The sequence below is a fragment of the Peromyscus eremicus genome, chromosome 8a (assembly GCF_949786415.1).
Source record: "Peromyscus eremicus chromosome 8a, PerEre_H2_v1, whole genome shotgun sequence".
NCBI lineage: Eukaryota > Metazoa > Chordata > Mammalia > Rodentia > Cricetidae > Peromyscus > Peromyscus eremicus.
Window position 1 is genome coordinate 68,304,278 of NC_081423.1, and position 16,543 is coordinate 68,320,820.

At 38.2% G+C, this 16,543-nt stretch overlaps 1 protein-coding gene across 1 annotated transcript in view; it reads right to left on the reverse strand.

Moving 5' to 3' along the window:
* The window catches only part of Usp32 (ubiquitin specific peptidase 32), a 160,752-nt gene that overhangs the window by 30,603 nt on the left and 113,606 nt on the right, over positions 1-16,543 (reverse strand). Inside the window, exons 13-21 of the mRNA XM_059270702.1 lie at positions 16,002-16,194; positions 13,659-13,834; positions 13,003-13,143; positions 10,065-10,182; positions 5,537-5,691; positions 4,021-4,102; positions 2,490-2,564; positions 597-735; positions 255-360 (exon numbers count right to left, since the gene is read on the reverse strand). Of these exons, the coding sequence (XP_059126685.1) occupies positions 255-360; positions 597-735; positions 2,490-2,564; positions 4,021-4,102; positions 5,537-5,691; positions 10,065-10,182; positions 13,003-13,143; positions 13,659-13,834; positions 16,002-16,194 (1,185 nt within the window). The remainder of the gene's footprint in view (positions 1-254; positions 361-596; positions 736-2,489; positions 2,565-4,020; positions 4,103-5,536; positions 5,692-10,064; positions 10,183-13,002; positions 13,144-13,658; positions 13,835-16,001; positions 16,195-16,543) is intronic.

Sequence of the window (16,543 nt, forward strand, 5' to 3'; positions counted from 1 at the left end):
CAAGTAAAGCAGTTGGTAAATCTGTAAAATGAACAATGTCTCAAAGAGGTACTGTTTCTTTGATCTTTTCTTCCTGTTCATTACATACACAGCAGTATTTTGCATTTATTTGAACACATACAAATTTGGGTATCTAGGATACTTAGTGAAATTTTAAAAATTGATTAAAAAAGTTTAAATAGAGAAAATGTGCAAAAAGTGATAAGAGAATTATTAGAGAATTACATATTTTCATATTATTTTAGTCTGCTTACCCGAAGCTTTAATGGGGCAACATTCTTCTGAGTTCCACTCCAAAGTTCCTGCACCAAATCGCCATAGCATTTAGCCATATGACCTTTCATACCAATGGGATTTGTCCTAGAAGTTTGAGAGGGAAATTTGTTGCCAAAGATTCTCCATAATTTACAATCACATGGGCATAAAACTACCTATCAAGAGACATATCCCTTGGCCCTTAAGTCATATTCAATAAGGCAATGAAATAACATTTTCTCCTTCAAGTTAAAGGAAGAGGAGATTTAAGCAATATTGGATTCAGATCAAAACTACAAAGGATAAACTTTGACCCAAAGCCCGTGGGTCAAAAAGATTACCTGTTGAGTTCATAAAGATGTCTCCCTGAGATAAAATACTGTGTCAGTGGTTGTGTGTTACTAACACACTGGATGCTTGAGTTCATGAAGCATGTGTTTCCCAGGTTACTCAGACCTGTGGCTCCCTTTTCTGTGGGAACTGCAACAAATAATGAGACAAAAGCCTAGCTATAGCAACATGCTGTGGAATGGTTACTTGTATTCAATTGAGTTTTCTTTTTTTTTTTTTTCCTTTCTCTTTTGACAGAAACTTATTTAGTATCAGAGGTTGATCTCAAACTAGGAATCCTCCCACATTAACCTTCCATGTACTGGCATTATAGGCATGTGTCACCACAATGGCTTCTGAATATGGTGATTTTAAAATTCTTTTAGTTGGATGAATGGTGAAAGTTTTTTCTTTACCTTACTTTCCTTTTTTTTGTTTTTTTTTTTTTTTTTTTTGAGACAGGGTTTCTCTATATAGCCTTGGCTGCTGTGGAACTTGCTCTGTAGACTAGGCTGGCCTCTGAGACTAAAGGCGTGCGCCACCACCACTTGGCTTAAAACATTAAAAAAAAAAAAAAAAGATTTATTTATTATGTATACAGTGTTCTGCCTGCATGAATCCCTGAATGCCAGAAGAGGGCGCCAGATCTCATTACAGATGGTTGGGAGCCACCATGTGGTTGCTGGGAATTGAACTCAGGACCTCTGGAAGAATAGCCAGTGCTGTTATCCGCTGAGCCATCTCTCCAGCCCTTAAAACAATTTTTAATCAGGTCTTTTACATCAGTTTTTTATGGAGTTTCTTTGGCAAGCAAGATGATCCTTGCTCATTTGTAACCTAGAAATGGCCAAGTGTTGTTTTTAATTGTGTGGATGCTGGTATGTGGTGGTAGGCATGGTAGCACATGCTCATAATCCCAACACCTGGGAGGTGGAAGCAGGAAGATTAGGAATTCACTATGAGACCCTGTTTAAGACAACAAGAAAAACACCCAAGAATTAAATTCTCCAAGGATGACTTTATGCTGGGCACAGTTGTACATACCTATGATCCTAGCACTAGGGAGGCTGCCCTAGAAAAATCATGTAGCCTGGGTTACAGAGTAAGATTTTAGATTTAAAAAGAAAAAGAAATTTAAAACAATTTATTTTTTGAGGGATGGTTCCGATGGCTTAGTAGTGAAGAGCACTTGCTGCTTTTCCAGAGGACCTAGGTTCGATTCTCAGCACCTATGTGGAGGTTCACAACTGTCCCAGCCCCAGGGATCTATTGATGTTGAACCCTAAGGGACACCTGTGGTGCACAGACATACTTGTAAAAACACCTATACACATAAAGTAACAAAATAAACTCCAGAAATTAAAAAAACATTTTTGGAGAATTTTATATTATATATACAATGTATTTTGGTTATATCCACCCCATCACTTCCCACAAGACTCTGTTTTTAAAACAAAAAAAAATTATGTATGTGAATAATTATTTGTATGTGTATTTATGTGGGCATTTGAAGACCAGAGGTTGATGTGGGTTTCTTCCTCCATTTTACTTTCTGTGATAGAGTCTTCTACTAAACCTGGAACTCACTAATTGGGTGGGCTGCCTGGCCAGGAATCCTTCTATTTTTCTCTCCCCTGTGCTGAGATCATAGGTGTGTACCGCAGTGCCTGAATTTCTACATGGGTGCTGTTCTGGATCTCTGCTTTATGATTTATCTCAAGAGTTGGAGTTACAAAAGTATATTACCACAACTAGTATACAAACTAATTTAGAGTTAAATTTGGTGGCCTCTCCAGAGGTGACAGGAGGATCAAGTTCAAGTGTTCAAGCCCAGCCTAGACGACACAGTGAGAGTGTCTCCAACCACAACAAAGTAATTCTGTAAAAATAATATACGGACTTACCTTTATGTCTATCTATTTTGCTACTATTTGCTATAAAGGACATTTCTTCAGGCCAGCTCATATCTTTGTTTCGAACTGGAAAGACAGATTGGAATGTATTAATTTTTTTTTTTTTTTTTTTGGTTTTTCGAGACAGGGTTTCTCTGTGTAGCTTTGCGCCTTTCCTGGAACTCGCTTTGGAGACCAGGCTGGCCTCGAACTCACAGAGATCCGCCTGGCTCTGCCTCCCGAGTGCTGGGATTAAAGGCATGCGCCACCACCGCCCGGCGGAATGTATTAATTTCTTATTCGTACTATTCATAGTCATTTGATTGCAACGTTAAAAAAATAGTTATTTCTATTATCAGAGCTTAAAAAAAAAAATCAAGTAAATTTTAGACCAGGCTGGCCACAGACTTGCTATGTGTAGCCAAAGATAACTGGACTTCACTTCCTGAGTGCTGGGATTACAACTAAGGTTGGTTTTATGTAGAGCAGGAGTCAGATTCATACATTCCAGGCTGGGCAGTAGTGACACACCTTTAATTCTAGCACTTGGGGTTGGGGGGCGGGGCCGAGGCAGAACTTTGTGAGTTCAAGGCCAGCCTGGTCTACAAAGAGAGTTCCAGGACAGCCAGGGCTGTTACACAGAGAAACCTTGTCTCCAAAAAACAAACAAACAAACAAACAACAACAACAAAAACCCAAAGAAACAAACAAATAAACAAAAAAAAATCAGAAATATGAAAATCTTTTTGTTAAATTAACAATCGCTGAGGTAATCCACTAATTTCATCACATGCAACTAGCAATGTTTTCATGAGTCATTATGGGGAAAGACACCATAATTTCAACATGAATGTGCCATGTGTAAATTATGGGTGAGTGCCAAAGTAGCTGATGAATAGTGGAATCTAAGAGAGGAGCTAAGAACAAAACTTAAGTGGGTGGGATGCCTAAAATGCATGAGATTCTAAGTTCAATCCCCAGTATTGAGGGGAAATGTTGGTATCCTCACTCAAACTTAAAGTGGGAGTAAAAACATTTTATAAAATTTCATAACTTGCAACTGAATTTACCTGTTGCCACCCACATTTTCCTTCCTTGGTCAGCCTAAGGCTATATATAGACAGGCCACTCTTTAGAAACAATCCAGTAGGTAAGAAACACACTAGGGATTCAGTGGGTCTGCTTTAACATATAAGGAATATAATGCTATCTTGAGAAAAAATGTAAAATGGGATTTCTAGTGAGTAATTCTGTAAAGTCTTACCCTAAACTAAAACTCAATCTATGACATCATCATTTGAGAGGCAGAGGCAGGAGGATCAGAAGTCAAAGGTCTTTATCTATTCAGTGGAAGTTCAAGGCCAGTTTGGGCTACAAGAGACTGTCTCAAAAATATAAAACAACAACCACCCTCCCCTACAAGTCTCTTTCCCCAAACCCCTCAAAAACCCATTAACAAAATGAAACACTCCCCCACGTACATCACCACTACTACAACTGCCCCTGTCCCAATCTAATATAGACGTGTATTTCTATTTTGTACCTTCAATTACCAGGTGCTGCTCATCTTGGATTTTCAAATATTCTAACCTATGATCCTCATCATCCAGAAGAGTCAAGTAGTTCTGTAGAGGAGGAAATGTTTCTGTTAATTTGGCTAGTAAACTTGAAAAAATACAAAAATAAAAATGAATGACAAGTACTATTCCTTTGCGCTTACATAATTCATTTTACAAATATTTAGCTGTTCAAATCTATAGTTTAGGTGCCAAAATGAAGGAACAATGGTATGTTCTATCACTTTACATGTTAGTAAAACAAAATTACATGCAGTTTGTGGAGAGAGTAGATAAGTCACCACAGACCAAACCAAAGTTCACTGAGACAACAGAACTTGCAGAAAAGAAATTTTCATTCCCCTTTCAGTGAAAACTGGGGTACAGATAGTTAAGTGACTTGTCTCAGTCACACAACTAACAAGTGGCACAGTCAGGATTTAACTCCTAGCAATGTAACTATAGCTTGCAACTGAATTACCTGTTGCTACCCACATTTTGTTCCCTTGGGCACACAAACTGTGCTCTTAATTCCTATATGATTATGCCTTCAATGATGACTAAAGCAGGACGTAAGAAAAAATGTAGTAGAGAACAGAGAACGGGGAAAACTATCCTTACAACCCAGCTTCAGAGTACAATACTGAATACACTGGGAGGATCATACAAGCACTTAATAGCATTGCCTCTGAGGAGCGTGGAAGATAAAGGTCAGAGATGGAAATGAAGAATTTTTACTATGTACGTTGCATTGTCTGTGTTTTTAATGTGTATAAGCAACTTCAAAATAAATCTAACAAGAAATAGCTCAGTGAGATAGCTCAGTTTTTCCTTGCAAAGGTCCAGGGCTCCATTCCCCATACCCTTTGTTAACAACCCTTTGTAACTCCAGTTCCAGGGAATCTGACCACTCTTCTGGTTTTCATGGGCACCAGGCATACATGTGGTACAGACATTACATGCAGGCAAAACATAACAAAATGAAAGAAAAAAATAAGACTATTTGCTGTTACTTTATAACACAATTGCCACAGCAATCTTTAAAAAATAGTACTGCATTGCTCATGCTGATCAACTGTCGTTATGATCTCAGGTGACAAATGTTCACATGTATGTATACACAACTTTTTTTTTTTTTTTTTGGTTTTTGGAGACAGGGTTTCCCTGTGTAGCTTTGGTGCCTGTCCTGGAACTCACTCTGTAGCCGAGGCTGGCCTTGAACTCACAGAGATCTGCCTGCCTATGCCTCCCGAGTGCTGGGATTAAAGGTGTGCATCACCGCTGCCTGGCATGTATACACAACTTAAAAGTCTAAAGTTTTCATAGAGACCCCAGATATGGCTTTTAGCATAACTACTACAGACAAGTTCTTCTATTTATGAAAGATGATTTAACCCTTTTTTAAACCCAGAGCCTAGTATACACTGAACAAGTGCTCTACCACTGGACTATCTCCCCTGCATGATTTAACAGCAGACTTTTCATGACTGAGATGCTTCTTACCTCACTGTTGTATAGCCATAGTCGCATATCTTCCTCTTTGATGCGAAGCCTTTGAGACAGATATTCATGAATTTCCTTGATGGTTTGCATTCTACTAAAACAGCCAGTATAGGCTAACACCCGCTTTAGAGGCGCATTTGGAGAGGGTACATTTCCTATAGTTATAGTAGTTATGATAAGGAAAAAAGGAGACATAAAAAAACAGACAAACAAACATAAAACACCAGCCTCAGCAATGATGACCATAGTAATTTAGGAAACGATGAGAAATAAGTATAGATTTAATAATTTTATAAATGAAGAATACTATGAAAAGCTTGAATATGGATGGGCATGGTAACCTCAGCACAAAAGGATTAAGAATTCATCAGAGTCATCCTCAGCTACAAAAAGATCAGTCTGAGCTACAAGAGACCCTGTCTCAAAAAAACCAAAGTGGGGGCTACTTGAGAAAACTCAAGACCCAACTATTACAGAGCCTCAATTCTGAAAGAACAAAAATAAGAGCATAGCAATCCAAATAAATGACATATTTTGATCCCAAGAATGAGAACATGATGATAAAAAACTGACATCAGCATATGACTGTTCTCAGTTTGGTCATACTTAATAGCAAGATGAAATAAAATTCTGCTTAAGAATGGGGAGGGAGCTGGGGATTTAGCTCAGGAGTAAAATGCTTGTTTAGTATGTGCAAAAGACCTGAGTTTAATGCCAGAACTAGAAAATAAAATAATAATAAAATAAAAGGAAGAGTGAGGGTGCTTGAAGTAGAATGGAATTTGAATTCCACAGATTCACTTAATCTAGTTCTTAAAACTCAGAATTACTAATCCCATCACTCTCTGTCATTAAGTGGCCCAATTATGTGGTAGCAGTCATACAAAGAGACACTGGTACAGGTTATACAAGGCCAGACAATATTTTTAAATGGAACCAAGAAGCTTTCCTGACTAACAATTATTCTGTTGAAAACTAGGTGGCTAACTTCTAGTTTGCCTCTCCACTATGGTGGCAACATAACGACCTTGACTTCCTAGTGCTTAAGGTAGAAACAAAAAGACTACTAATACAGTGTCTTTCAGGCTCTTAGAGGGCTGATCTGAGGACTTTACTATACATACAGATACATAGATACTAAATATACTAAGTCTGAGTACACGGAAAACATGGAGGAATAAAATGACAAGGCATTATAGAAATCAAAGACAGGCAGTAAATGTGCTAAATACCGGTCAACTTCTTAGTCAAAAATCTAGACAAAAGCTGTAGTTTTACAATGTTATCTCTCACTATGAGAGGCTAGATTTTTTTTTTGTTAAGCAACTCCAAGCAAAAGGAGAAATTAAACATGTCAATATAACCCTGCTGGAGTACATGTATGCATTTCAGGTTATTTTGTACCCATTCAGTAACTGTTTTTTTTTTTTTCCTCCCATGAACTGTGAGTCTTATTAACTATCATTTTCTTTTTAAGAGCTTCCAAGAAGAATCCACTCAGCTAAGATAGGCTCAAAAGCCATCTAAGGAATAATGACTTAAGTCTACCTAAGTTATCACAATCATGGAATGGTCTGCATAGATCTTTCTTTGAAAGGAGTATATATCCCCCCCCCCCCCCCCCCCCCCCCCCCCCGCACGACAGGATTTCTCTGTGTGGTTTTGGTGTCTGTCCTGGATCTCTCTCTGTATACCAGACTGGCCTCGAACTCACAGAGATCTGCCTGGCTCTGCCTCCCAAGTGCTGAGATTAAAGGTGTGCGCCACCACCCAGTGAAAGGAGTAATTTTTTAAAAAGCCTAGTGAACAGTGGTAATAACTGAGTATTTGACCAAGAAGCACACCATGTATGGCAGAACAAAATTCAACCATGATTTTTTATACATGTAGCAAAGCAAATCTTTGTCTATTAGCAAGCAAAGAATAACCCTTAAAAGAACAGATTTTTTCAATTATACATCAGAGGATTAGTTTTAAGATTACAGCAAGAAAGCAGTTTTATAAATTTCAAAATAATTAATGATTGATTTTATAATTAGTCAAGAATAAAATTTCAAATTAAGAAACAAATTTGGAGTATCAAACTATCCCATTCTAGGATTCAGAAGCACCGGCAAGCATAATGCCCCAGCCAATCTCCACTGTCCTAGGCCATAAAAAGGAAAACTGAGTTCCAGAGTCTACACAGTTTAGCTCATTAAGCAGGCAGCCACTTATATGCATAATTTTGTGCTTTTGAAATCAGAAATTCACAGAAGCAGCAAAAATCTAGGATCAGCACAAGAATTACAATACTTACTAAAAATGCAACAACGTATCTTGCCTCTCATGTTATCTTTCAAAGAGAATCAAGAAAGACATACTATGGGTGCCATGGACAGTATGCTGATGTTTCTATTTACCAGAAAGTTAAATCAAGAATGTTTCATAAGGATTCTATTTTATTGTTCCTTGATTTTGATGGTTTCCCCAAAGTTAGGTTACAGAGTGAACACTGTTCTAATTGTTTTGTTCTAATTCATACAAAACAATATGTGAAATCATCTTCATACACTATCTGAATGAAGCCTTTAAAAAAAGATTTATTTACTTTAAAAAATATGTATTTTTATTTTATGTGCATTGGTGTTCTTGACTTCATGTATGCCTGCGTGATGGCACACAGGAACTATAGTCACATAGTCACATACAGTTGTGAGCTGCCATGTGGGTGCTGGGAATTGTCCTCTGGAAGAGGAGCAAGTGCTCTGAACCACTGAGCCACCTCTCCAGTACAGACTTTTTATTTTATGTGTATAAGTATCTATGCACATGTGTTCCTAGTGCCTGCGGAGGGTAGATGAGGTGTTAGATCTCTGAAAACTGGTGTTCAGGATGGTTGTGAGGAACCACGTTGGTGCTGGGAACTGAACCTGGATCCTGTGCAGAACCAACTAATGACTTTAACTAGGGAGCCATTTCTCCAGCCCCCAAATATAACCTTCAAGGGAAATAAGCTTGTTCAAATTCAAAGGAGAGCTAGTACTTACACAAGGGTGGTAATGTAGGTTTACAGACAGTCATAATAGTCTAACAACTTAAATACAGCCTAAGATGCTGTGAATTGATGAATTAATTATTTTAACACTTTATTTTACATTTATTTATTTAGTATGTGTCCACGTGTGTGCAAGTACACCAAGTGTGTATGTAAAAGTCAAAGGACAACTTGCAGGAGTTAGTTCTCTCCTTTCACCATGTGGGTCTGGGGAATTAAACTCAGGTTGTCAGGCTTGGTGGCAAGTAGCCTATGGAGCCATCTAGCCAGCTCAAATTTATTTCTTTTTTTTTTTTAACTGAAGAATAATTTCAAATATTTGCAAGGGAAAAATAGATAAGTATTCTCCATCAATAAAATTTAACTTTGGCTTGAAATCAAAGGAGAACCTTATTCACATTATATATTAAGAGAAACATTTTATATCTATCTGTCTCTCATCTATCTATCTATCTATCTATCTATCTATCTATCTATCTATCTATCTATCTATCTATCTACCTACCTACCTACCTATCTATCTATCTATCTATCTATCTATCTATCTATCTATCTATCTATCTATCTTCTTCCATCTATCTAGAGATAGGATCTCTTTACATGGCTTTGAGTGACCTGGAAATTGCTATGTAGACCAGGCTGGCCTTGAATTCAGAGAATTCAAGCCACCTGCCTCTACTTCTGGAGTGCTGGGATTAAAGGTGTATGACATCAGACCCGGCTGAGGACAAGTGTGTGCGAGATGTTGATAGACTTGGGTTTTCCCCCCTTTGTTGAGGAATAGCTTGGCATTTCTCAAAGCCACACTATTGGGCTGGGATGTGACTAAGTGATAGAACATCTATCTATCATATACAGGGCTCTGGGCTTAACATCTACTGCCACTACCAAAAAAGAAAACAATAACCACCACCACCACAACAACCAAAACACAACCACAACAAAACTCTCTCAAAATCAAAGCAAATGTATCATTTTCATTTTGAAATATACCTATTTGATGTGTATTATGTCTCTTAGAAAATGTTCTTCCTAGTATGAGAAATGTATCTCATTTTGTTAAAACACAACTAGCTCAGAAGAGATTAATTACATCAATCAATCCGAGGTTGAAAAGATCAGTCAATGAATGGTTGGTGAACTGCAACTTAGGTATAACAACAATTTACAATGGCTTAACAAAAAAAAAGTAAAATCTATTTTATTTGCTATTTTTACAAGCTTACAAACTAAAAAAGACAAAAATCCTTCTTAGTTTGCACCTAAGAGTTTGCCTCTGTCCCCATCCAATCTTGTGCATGACCACAGATCTAAGCTCACAAGTGATTTACTGATTCTGCATGAAAGCAAATGGCATATATTAGTACAGTGGCACCAGACTTTGAGCAATGTGATTTTCCACTTATTTTTAAGGAAATGCATGGCATTCTTGCTGCATTCTTAAGTTACCTCTAGGCAAGTGCTGAGGAAACATTCTCAAGCTCATCATACCCATATTCACCCAGATGTTAGACTGCTGTGTCCGTGTGGCAGGCTGCTGTCGAAGGAAAAGAAGATAGCGAGGAAATAATTCTAGTTCTGGGATGTCCGTCTTGCTATTCTTGATTACCTATTTTTGTGAAAGATAAAAAGGTAGTGATGAGTCTTTTAAAAGAAACAAAACCCTTTTAGTCAAACTTAAGGTTCTATTAAAAAGTTTTATAGACTTATTTATCTTATGTGTATGAGTGTTTTGCTTGCTTGTATGTATGGGTACCACGTATGCCTAGTGTCTGTAGGCCATAAGAGGGAATCAGATCTCCTGGAACTGGAGATACAGATGATTGTTAGCTGTCATGTGGGTACAAGGAACCAAACCTGGGTCTTCTGAAAGAGCAGCAAGCGCTCTTAAATTCCAAACCATTTCTTTAGCCCCTCTTTGCTGTGGATTATGCTCATTGTTAATAATAAAGCTGACTGGATGATAGCTAGGGAGGAAGAGACTGAGCTGAGTTAGGGGTTTGAGGTTAGGGGTTAGGGGTTAGGGTTAGGGAGAGCCAGACTAAGAGAATTCTGGGAAGAGGAAGGGCAGAGTCAGAGTTGCCAGCAGACACAGAGGAAGCAAGATGAGAATGTCATACTGGTACCAAGCCACGTGGCTAAACATGGATAAGAATTATGGGTTAATTTAAGTGTAAGAGCTAGTTAGTAATAAGCCTGATCTACCGGCCAAGCATTTATAATTAATATAAGCCGCTGTGTGATAATTTGGGAAGCAACTGCTGGGTATTTGGGTATGGTGGGATATACACTTCCACCTACACCTCTTTCTTTTTTTGAAATTATTTTTATTTTATAGTGTTTTTTTTTTTTTTAAAAAGATTTATTTATTTATTATGTGTACAGTGTTCTGTCTGCATGTATCCCTGCAGGCCAGAAGAGGGCACCAGATCTCATTACAGATGGTTGTGAGCCACCATGTGGTTGCTGGGAAATGAACTCAGAACCTCTGGAAGAACAGCCAGTGCTCTTAACCTCTGAGCCATCTCTCCAGCCCCTGTTTTTTTTTTTTTTTTTTTTTAAGAAATTAACATTATGAACATTCCTTAAAAAATTTTTTTTTAAGCTGTGCAGTGAGTGGTGGCACAAGCCTTTAATCCTAGCACTCAGGAGGCAGAGAAAGGAGACTGAGTTAGAGGCCAGTCTGATTTACAGAGCCAGTTCCAGGATGGCCAGGGCTACACAGAGAAACTCTGTCTCAAAAAACAGACAGACAAAACAAAACAAAAATTTTTAAGCTGGATGTGGTGGCACATCTTTAATCTCGGCATTCAGGAGGTTCAGGTAGGTGTATCTCTGTGAGTGAGAGGTCAGCATGGTCTATATAGTGAGTTCCTGGTCAGCCAGGGCTATGTAAAAAGACCCAGTCTCACTCTCCACCAACAGACCATTTTATTATTTTGTTTGTATGAGTGTTTTACCTGTATGTATATCTGTGTGCCACATGAGTACAGTGCTCTTGTAGGCCCAAAGAAGGAGATCCCCTGGAACTGGAGTTTCAGACTGGTTGAGTCGTGTGTGTGTGTGTGTGTGTGTGTGTGTGTGTGTGTGTGTGTGTGTTATCAAACACAGGTCCTCTAGAACAGAGAAGCCAGTATTCTTAACCACTAAACCATCACTCCAGCCCCCATATGTGTATGGGCTTTTTGCCTGCATAAATGTATGCATACCACATGTGTACCTGCTGCCCACAGAGGCCACAAGAGGTTGTCAGATCCCCTGAAGTGTCAGATAGCTCTCAGCCATGTGGATGCTAGGAAGCAAACCCAAGTTCTTTTGCAAGATCAGCCAGTGCTCTAACCACTGAGAAATGTCTCTAGCCCTTAACCTAAGGTTCTCTTAAAGACAATGTTGCTCTATACAGCAGGCTGCCCAAACCTATGACCCTTGAGTATTGGTATTATAGTCATGTGATACCATGCTAAGCTCTGACATTAATTTAAAAATGTTCAACAAGTCCACTACCTATATTTTGGTGGCTTACTCATACATTTAAGTTACATATATTTGAATATGCTCAGGTTTCGGCTCCTAAATTAATCTTTCAATATTAGAATTTGTGTACATTTCCATCCCACTTTCCACTTAAAAACAAAATCAGTGTCAACAAAACAAAACAAAAACCCTCCAAATCTCAGATGTGAGTGCAGCTTTCATCTCTCAAAGCCTCTCTTCCAAACAGACAGACCATTACAAAAAAAATCTCAACAATACAGCTGCCTAAACAAGACCCGACTAAAGACAACACCAAGACATGCTAACATGGAGGGGGAACCACTCAAGCCCCATCCCTAGACAAAAACTATAGGCAACAAAGAAATGCTAAAAGAGAGTAAAGCAGTCTTCCCCCAGGGAAGAAGCCCTTAACTGGTTATTTAACACCAAGTGGTCAGCCTTGAAATCATGTACATGCAACACTGAATGGACTCAGCAGGTCATATATATTTGTGTGTGTGAGCGCACAACTATGCACATGTACCCGAATGTCTATAAATAACAATGGGGAGGAGGAGGCCAGGAGTCTGGGTGGAGTGAAGGCTGATGAGAGGAACTGAAGGAAGGAAAAGGAATGGAGGGACATAATAAAATTGCATTTTAATACCTTTCCAAAACCTTAAATATTACCTAAATACTAATTGAATAAATAAAATGTAAAGGAACCTATAGCTATTTTTCAACCAATCTGAACAGATTTCAAGTACTGTGCAACCATAAAGTAAGGACTAAATTGTGACTAGGGAAATCACACAGAAAAGTAAGTATCAACCTCTGGCCTTCATATACCATGCATCTCACACACACACACACACACACACACACACACACACACACACACACACACACTCTTCTATGACTACTCCTTATATAAGGCACCATTAGCTATACTTACTGGTCGAGGGAGGGCCAGGTTTGCTCCATACCAATGGTAAAGTGCTCTCCATACAGGTTCTGGGACCATTTCATAATCTCTTCCATGGATTAGCTGTGGAGTTCGCTTTAATCGTCCTCCTTCTAGTGTTAAAGATGTAGCCTTAGAAAGAATGAAATTAAGTACTGATTTTTAATTTTACATCAAAAAAATCTAGACATAGAACAAGTTCCTGTTACTTCCCAGTTTCATATTGCTGGCAATTAATTTTTTTTCTTCTTCGAGTTTTGGTGGATCCTGTACTGTAAACAAGTTAACTGTCACTGAGCTACATCCCCAGCTCAGAAAATGGGATTTTGGCAGAGGTTTTACTTTCCAATGAACTATTTAAGAAAAGGAACTCTAGGTGGGTAGGGTGGCACATGCATTTAGTGCCTTAGGAGGCAGAGGCAGGTGGATCCTCTTGAGTTCCAGGTCAGCTTGGTCTACATAGTAAGTTCCAGGACAGCCAGAGCTATATAGCATATTCTCTCTCACAGATATGTACTATGAGACGACATCATGCCTACAATAGGCTAAGTTTGATGAACTACAATGGTTTTCTTTGTGCTAAAACCTTTGAAATTGAATGGCTACTTGGAAGAGAACAATTTGAAAGTCTGATGTCAAACACCTACCTTTACTGGTTCTTGAGTTACTAGTGGCTGGTTATCAATAGCTCCTGGCTTCTGAGGATTAAGGTGCAAAAGGATATTCCCATTGGCTCCTAGCAAACACTGGTTGTTATTGTCAGAAGTATTATGTTGCCTTGCAAAGCACATATCTGCTCCTGGTGTGCCAGAATATAGAAAGCCTATCAAGAAACAAAACAAAACAACAACGATGTAGTTTTTTGAGACTGGGTTTCACTGTGTAACAGCTTTGGCTGTCCTGGAACTAGCTCTGTAGATCAGGAGGGCTTTGAACTCACAAGAGATCCACCTACCTCTGCTTCACAAATACTCAGATTAAAGGTGTGCTCCACCACTGTCAGGAAAGTTTATTTTTAGTTGTTTTTCCCCCCAGCAAATGAATGACCGTACCTTCTCATTCATTCATTCATTCATTTAACTTTATTATGTGTGCATTAGTGTAAGGGTGTCAGATTCCCTGGAACTAAAGTTACAGACAGTTATAAGCTGCCATGTGGGTGCTGGGAATTGAACCTGGGTCCTATGGAAGAGCAGCCAGTGTTCTTAATTGCTGAACCATCTCTCCAGCCCTTATTTTTAGTTTTTTATATACACATAGGCTTGAAGATATAAACTCAAATGTCAATGTATTATGTTAATGCTATTATTCTTGTATGTCACAGAAGTTTTACATTTTGATAAATACATAGAAGATAGGAGACAGATGTATTTTCTAAACAAAATAGAGTAATAGGATTAAAATAAAAGTTTTCAAAAATGTTACCAAATGAATATTTGATTACCTTCCTAGAATATACAATAATTTATAATGAGAATTACAGGCCTCCTGATAAAAAGGAAGGCCAAGTAGCTGTGTTTTCACACTCCCTAAAATTCTTCTACTGTAAGCATTATTCCAAATATTCTTGGCAGAAAACAGCAATAGGAAGCCTCTAAACCTCTGTCCCTCTCCTTCCCTCTCTCTGAGTCAAAGTCTGTATATAGCACTCACATTATGTAGATCAGGCTGGCCTTCAACTCAGAGATCCACCTGCCTCCTACTCCCTTTAAAGGAGTTCATGTGTTACCACACTCAGTGCCTATTTTCTTCATATAGCTATTTAAAAAGAAGTCATAATCTTCATAATAGAAAAACACACAGAGAAAAATGACTAATAATGGTATAGTTGAACCTGATAGTATTTTAAGATATTTCAACTCTCAACTACATTATAAACATTCTAGTTATCAACTGTTTTGTAAACTTCTATTTGTGGCACTGCTCATCCCGTGGGTAATAATGCTATATAGTAACATACATGTCAGACAGAAACTTAGACAGGATTAAGAAATAATCTTGTTTTTAATGGGGAGAGGGGGAGTGCTAAGGCTATTATTCATAGTAGAGCATGAAGTTACCACATCTGATACCCTTGACTCAAATGGAGAAGGAAAAGGAGATGGACACAAAGTATGAGAATGAAATGTGGTGTTGTTACAGCAGACCACGACACTCCTAGGACCACTAAACCATTTCTGTAGTGTCGGACAGGGAAGAGAAACGGCAGCCTCTACACACAGTGAAGGAAAACACTAGCCCTGCCAGTTTGCTTACTACTCCCCCAGGAAAACAACGTCAGAGAAAATAATGTTTGAGAGTTTTGCTATTTTATCAACAATTAAGAGGGATTATTCTCAAGTTGAATTATAGTAGTAACAAAGTATCTTCCCTATAAGTACAGAACCATTAAAGTTCAGATAAGTACAAAGGATAGAAGGGAATTGTAAGTATTATTAATATGTGGTATTTTAACAAAATAAATCTCAAAATTCTGGACTGAGATATTGAGATGATCTGATATGAGGCCTCTAATCCAATGAAGGCACATGTATGATTAAAGAGTTCTTGAGAAGGATAATTTTATTTTCTTAAAATCTGTTTTCACTATACTGAATTTACTGGCAAAATAGATTAAATAGCAATATGGCTTGGCTAGTGAAAAGTGAAAAGAATTTCATATTGAGAGATTATGAGTTTACTTAAAAACCTATAACATATTCAAGAATTTTATAACTCACCATTTCATTCAAAATGTATTTCTTTGAATGGAAGGAAGCCTGATGCCAATACTGTAACCACAAAAGTAGATTCAGCTAAGAATAATCATGAGTGTGGTGTGGTGGTACATGCTTGTAATCCCAGTACTTAGGAAGTAAAAGCAAGAGTTTCAGAAGTTCAGGTTTCAGAAGTTCAGAAGTTCCTCCTCAGCTATAAAGCAAGTTCAAGTCTAGTCTAGGTTACATGAGAACCTGGGTCAAAAACATTACTAAGCCCCAAGTTATATTTACCACTGCCAGTAGACTCTGAGGCTTCAGATGCAGAAGAAATGTTGTCTGAGTATTTCTCTTCTGTGGTATTCACATAACTGAGGTTGTTACTGATTCTATCTTCTCCCTGCTCCATAGGATGTGCTGCTGCTCCAAACGAAAACTTTCCCCCATTTAGAAAAGATGATGGCTCAATCACAACCGGGTTGGCATCCTAAAATCATAGAGAAGCCAAATTTAACAATCTGACAACTGTGTAGCTTTTAAAGAATTTTTAAAAATGTATTATTGTATTTTATGTACATGGATGTTTTACCTCCGTGTGGGTGTACCATGTATGTGCCTGGTGCCCTCAGAGACCAGAAGAGGGTGCTGAATCCCCTAAAATAGATGGTTGTAAATTGCCATGTGGGTCCTGGGAATTGAGCCTGGGTCCTCAGGTAGAGCAATTAGAGCTCTTAACCACTGAACCATCTTTCTAATCCCTCAAAAAATTAATTCTTATCACTGAGTTGCTAAAGTCACTTACTATATAATTAAATTTTACTTCCTTAAGGGAATAA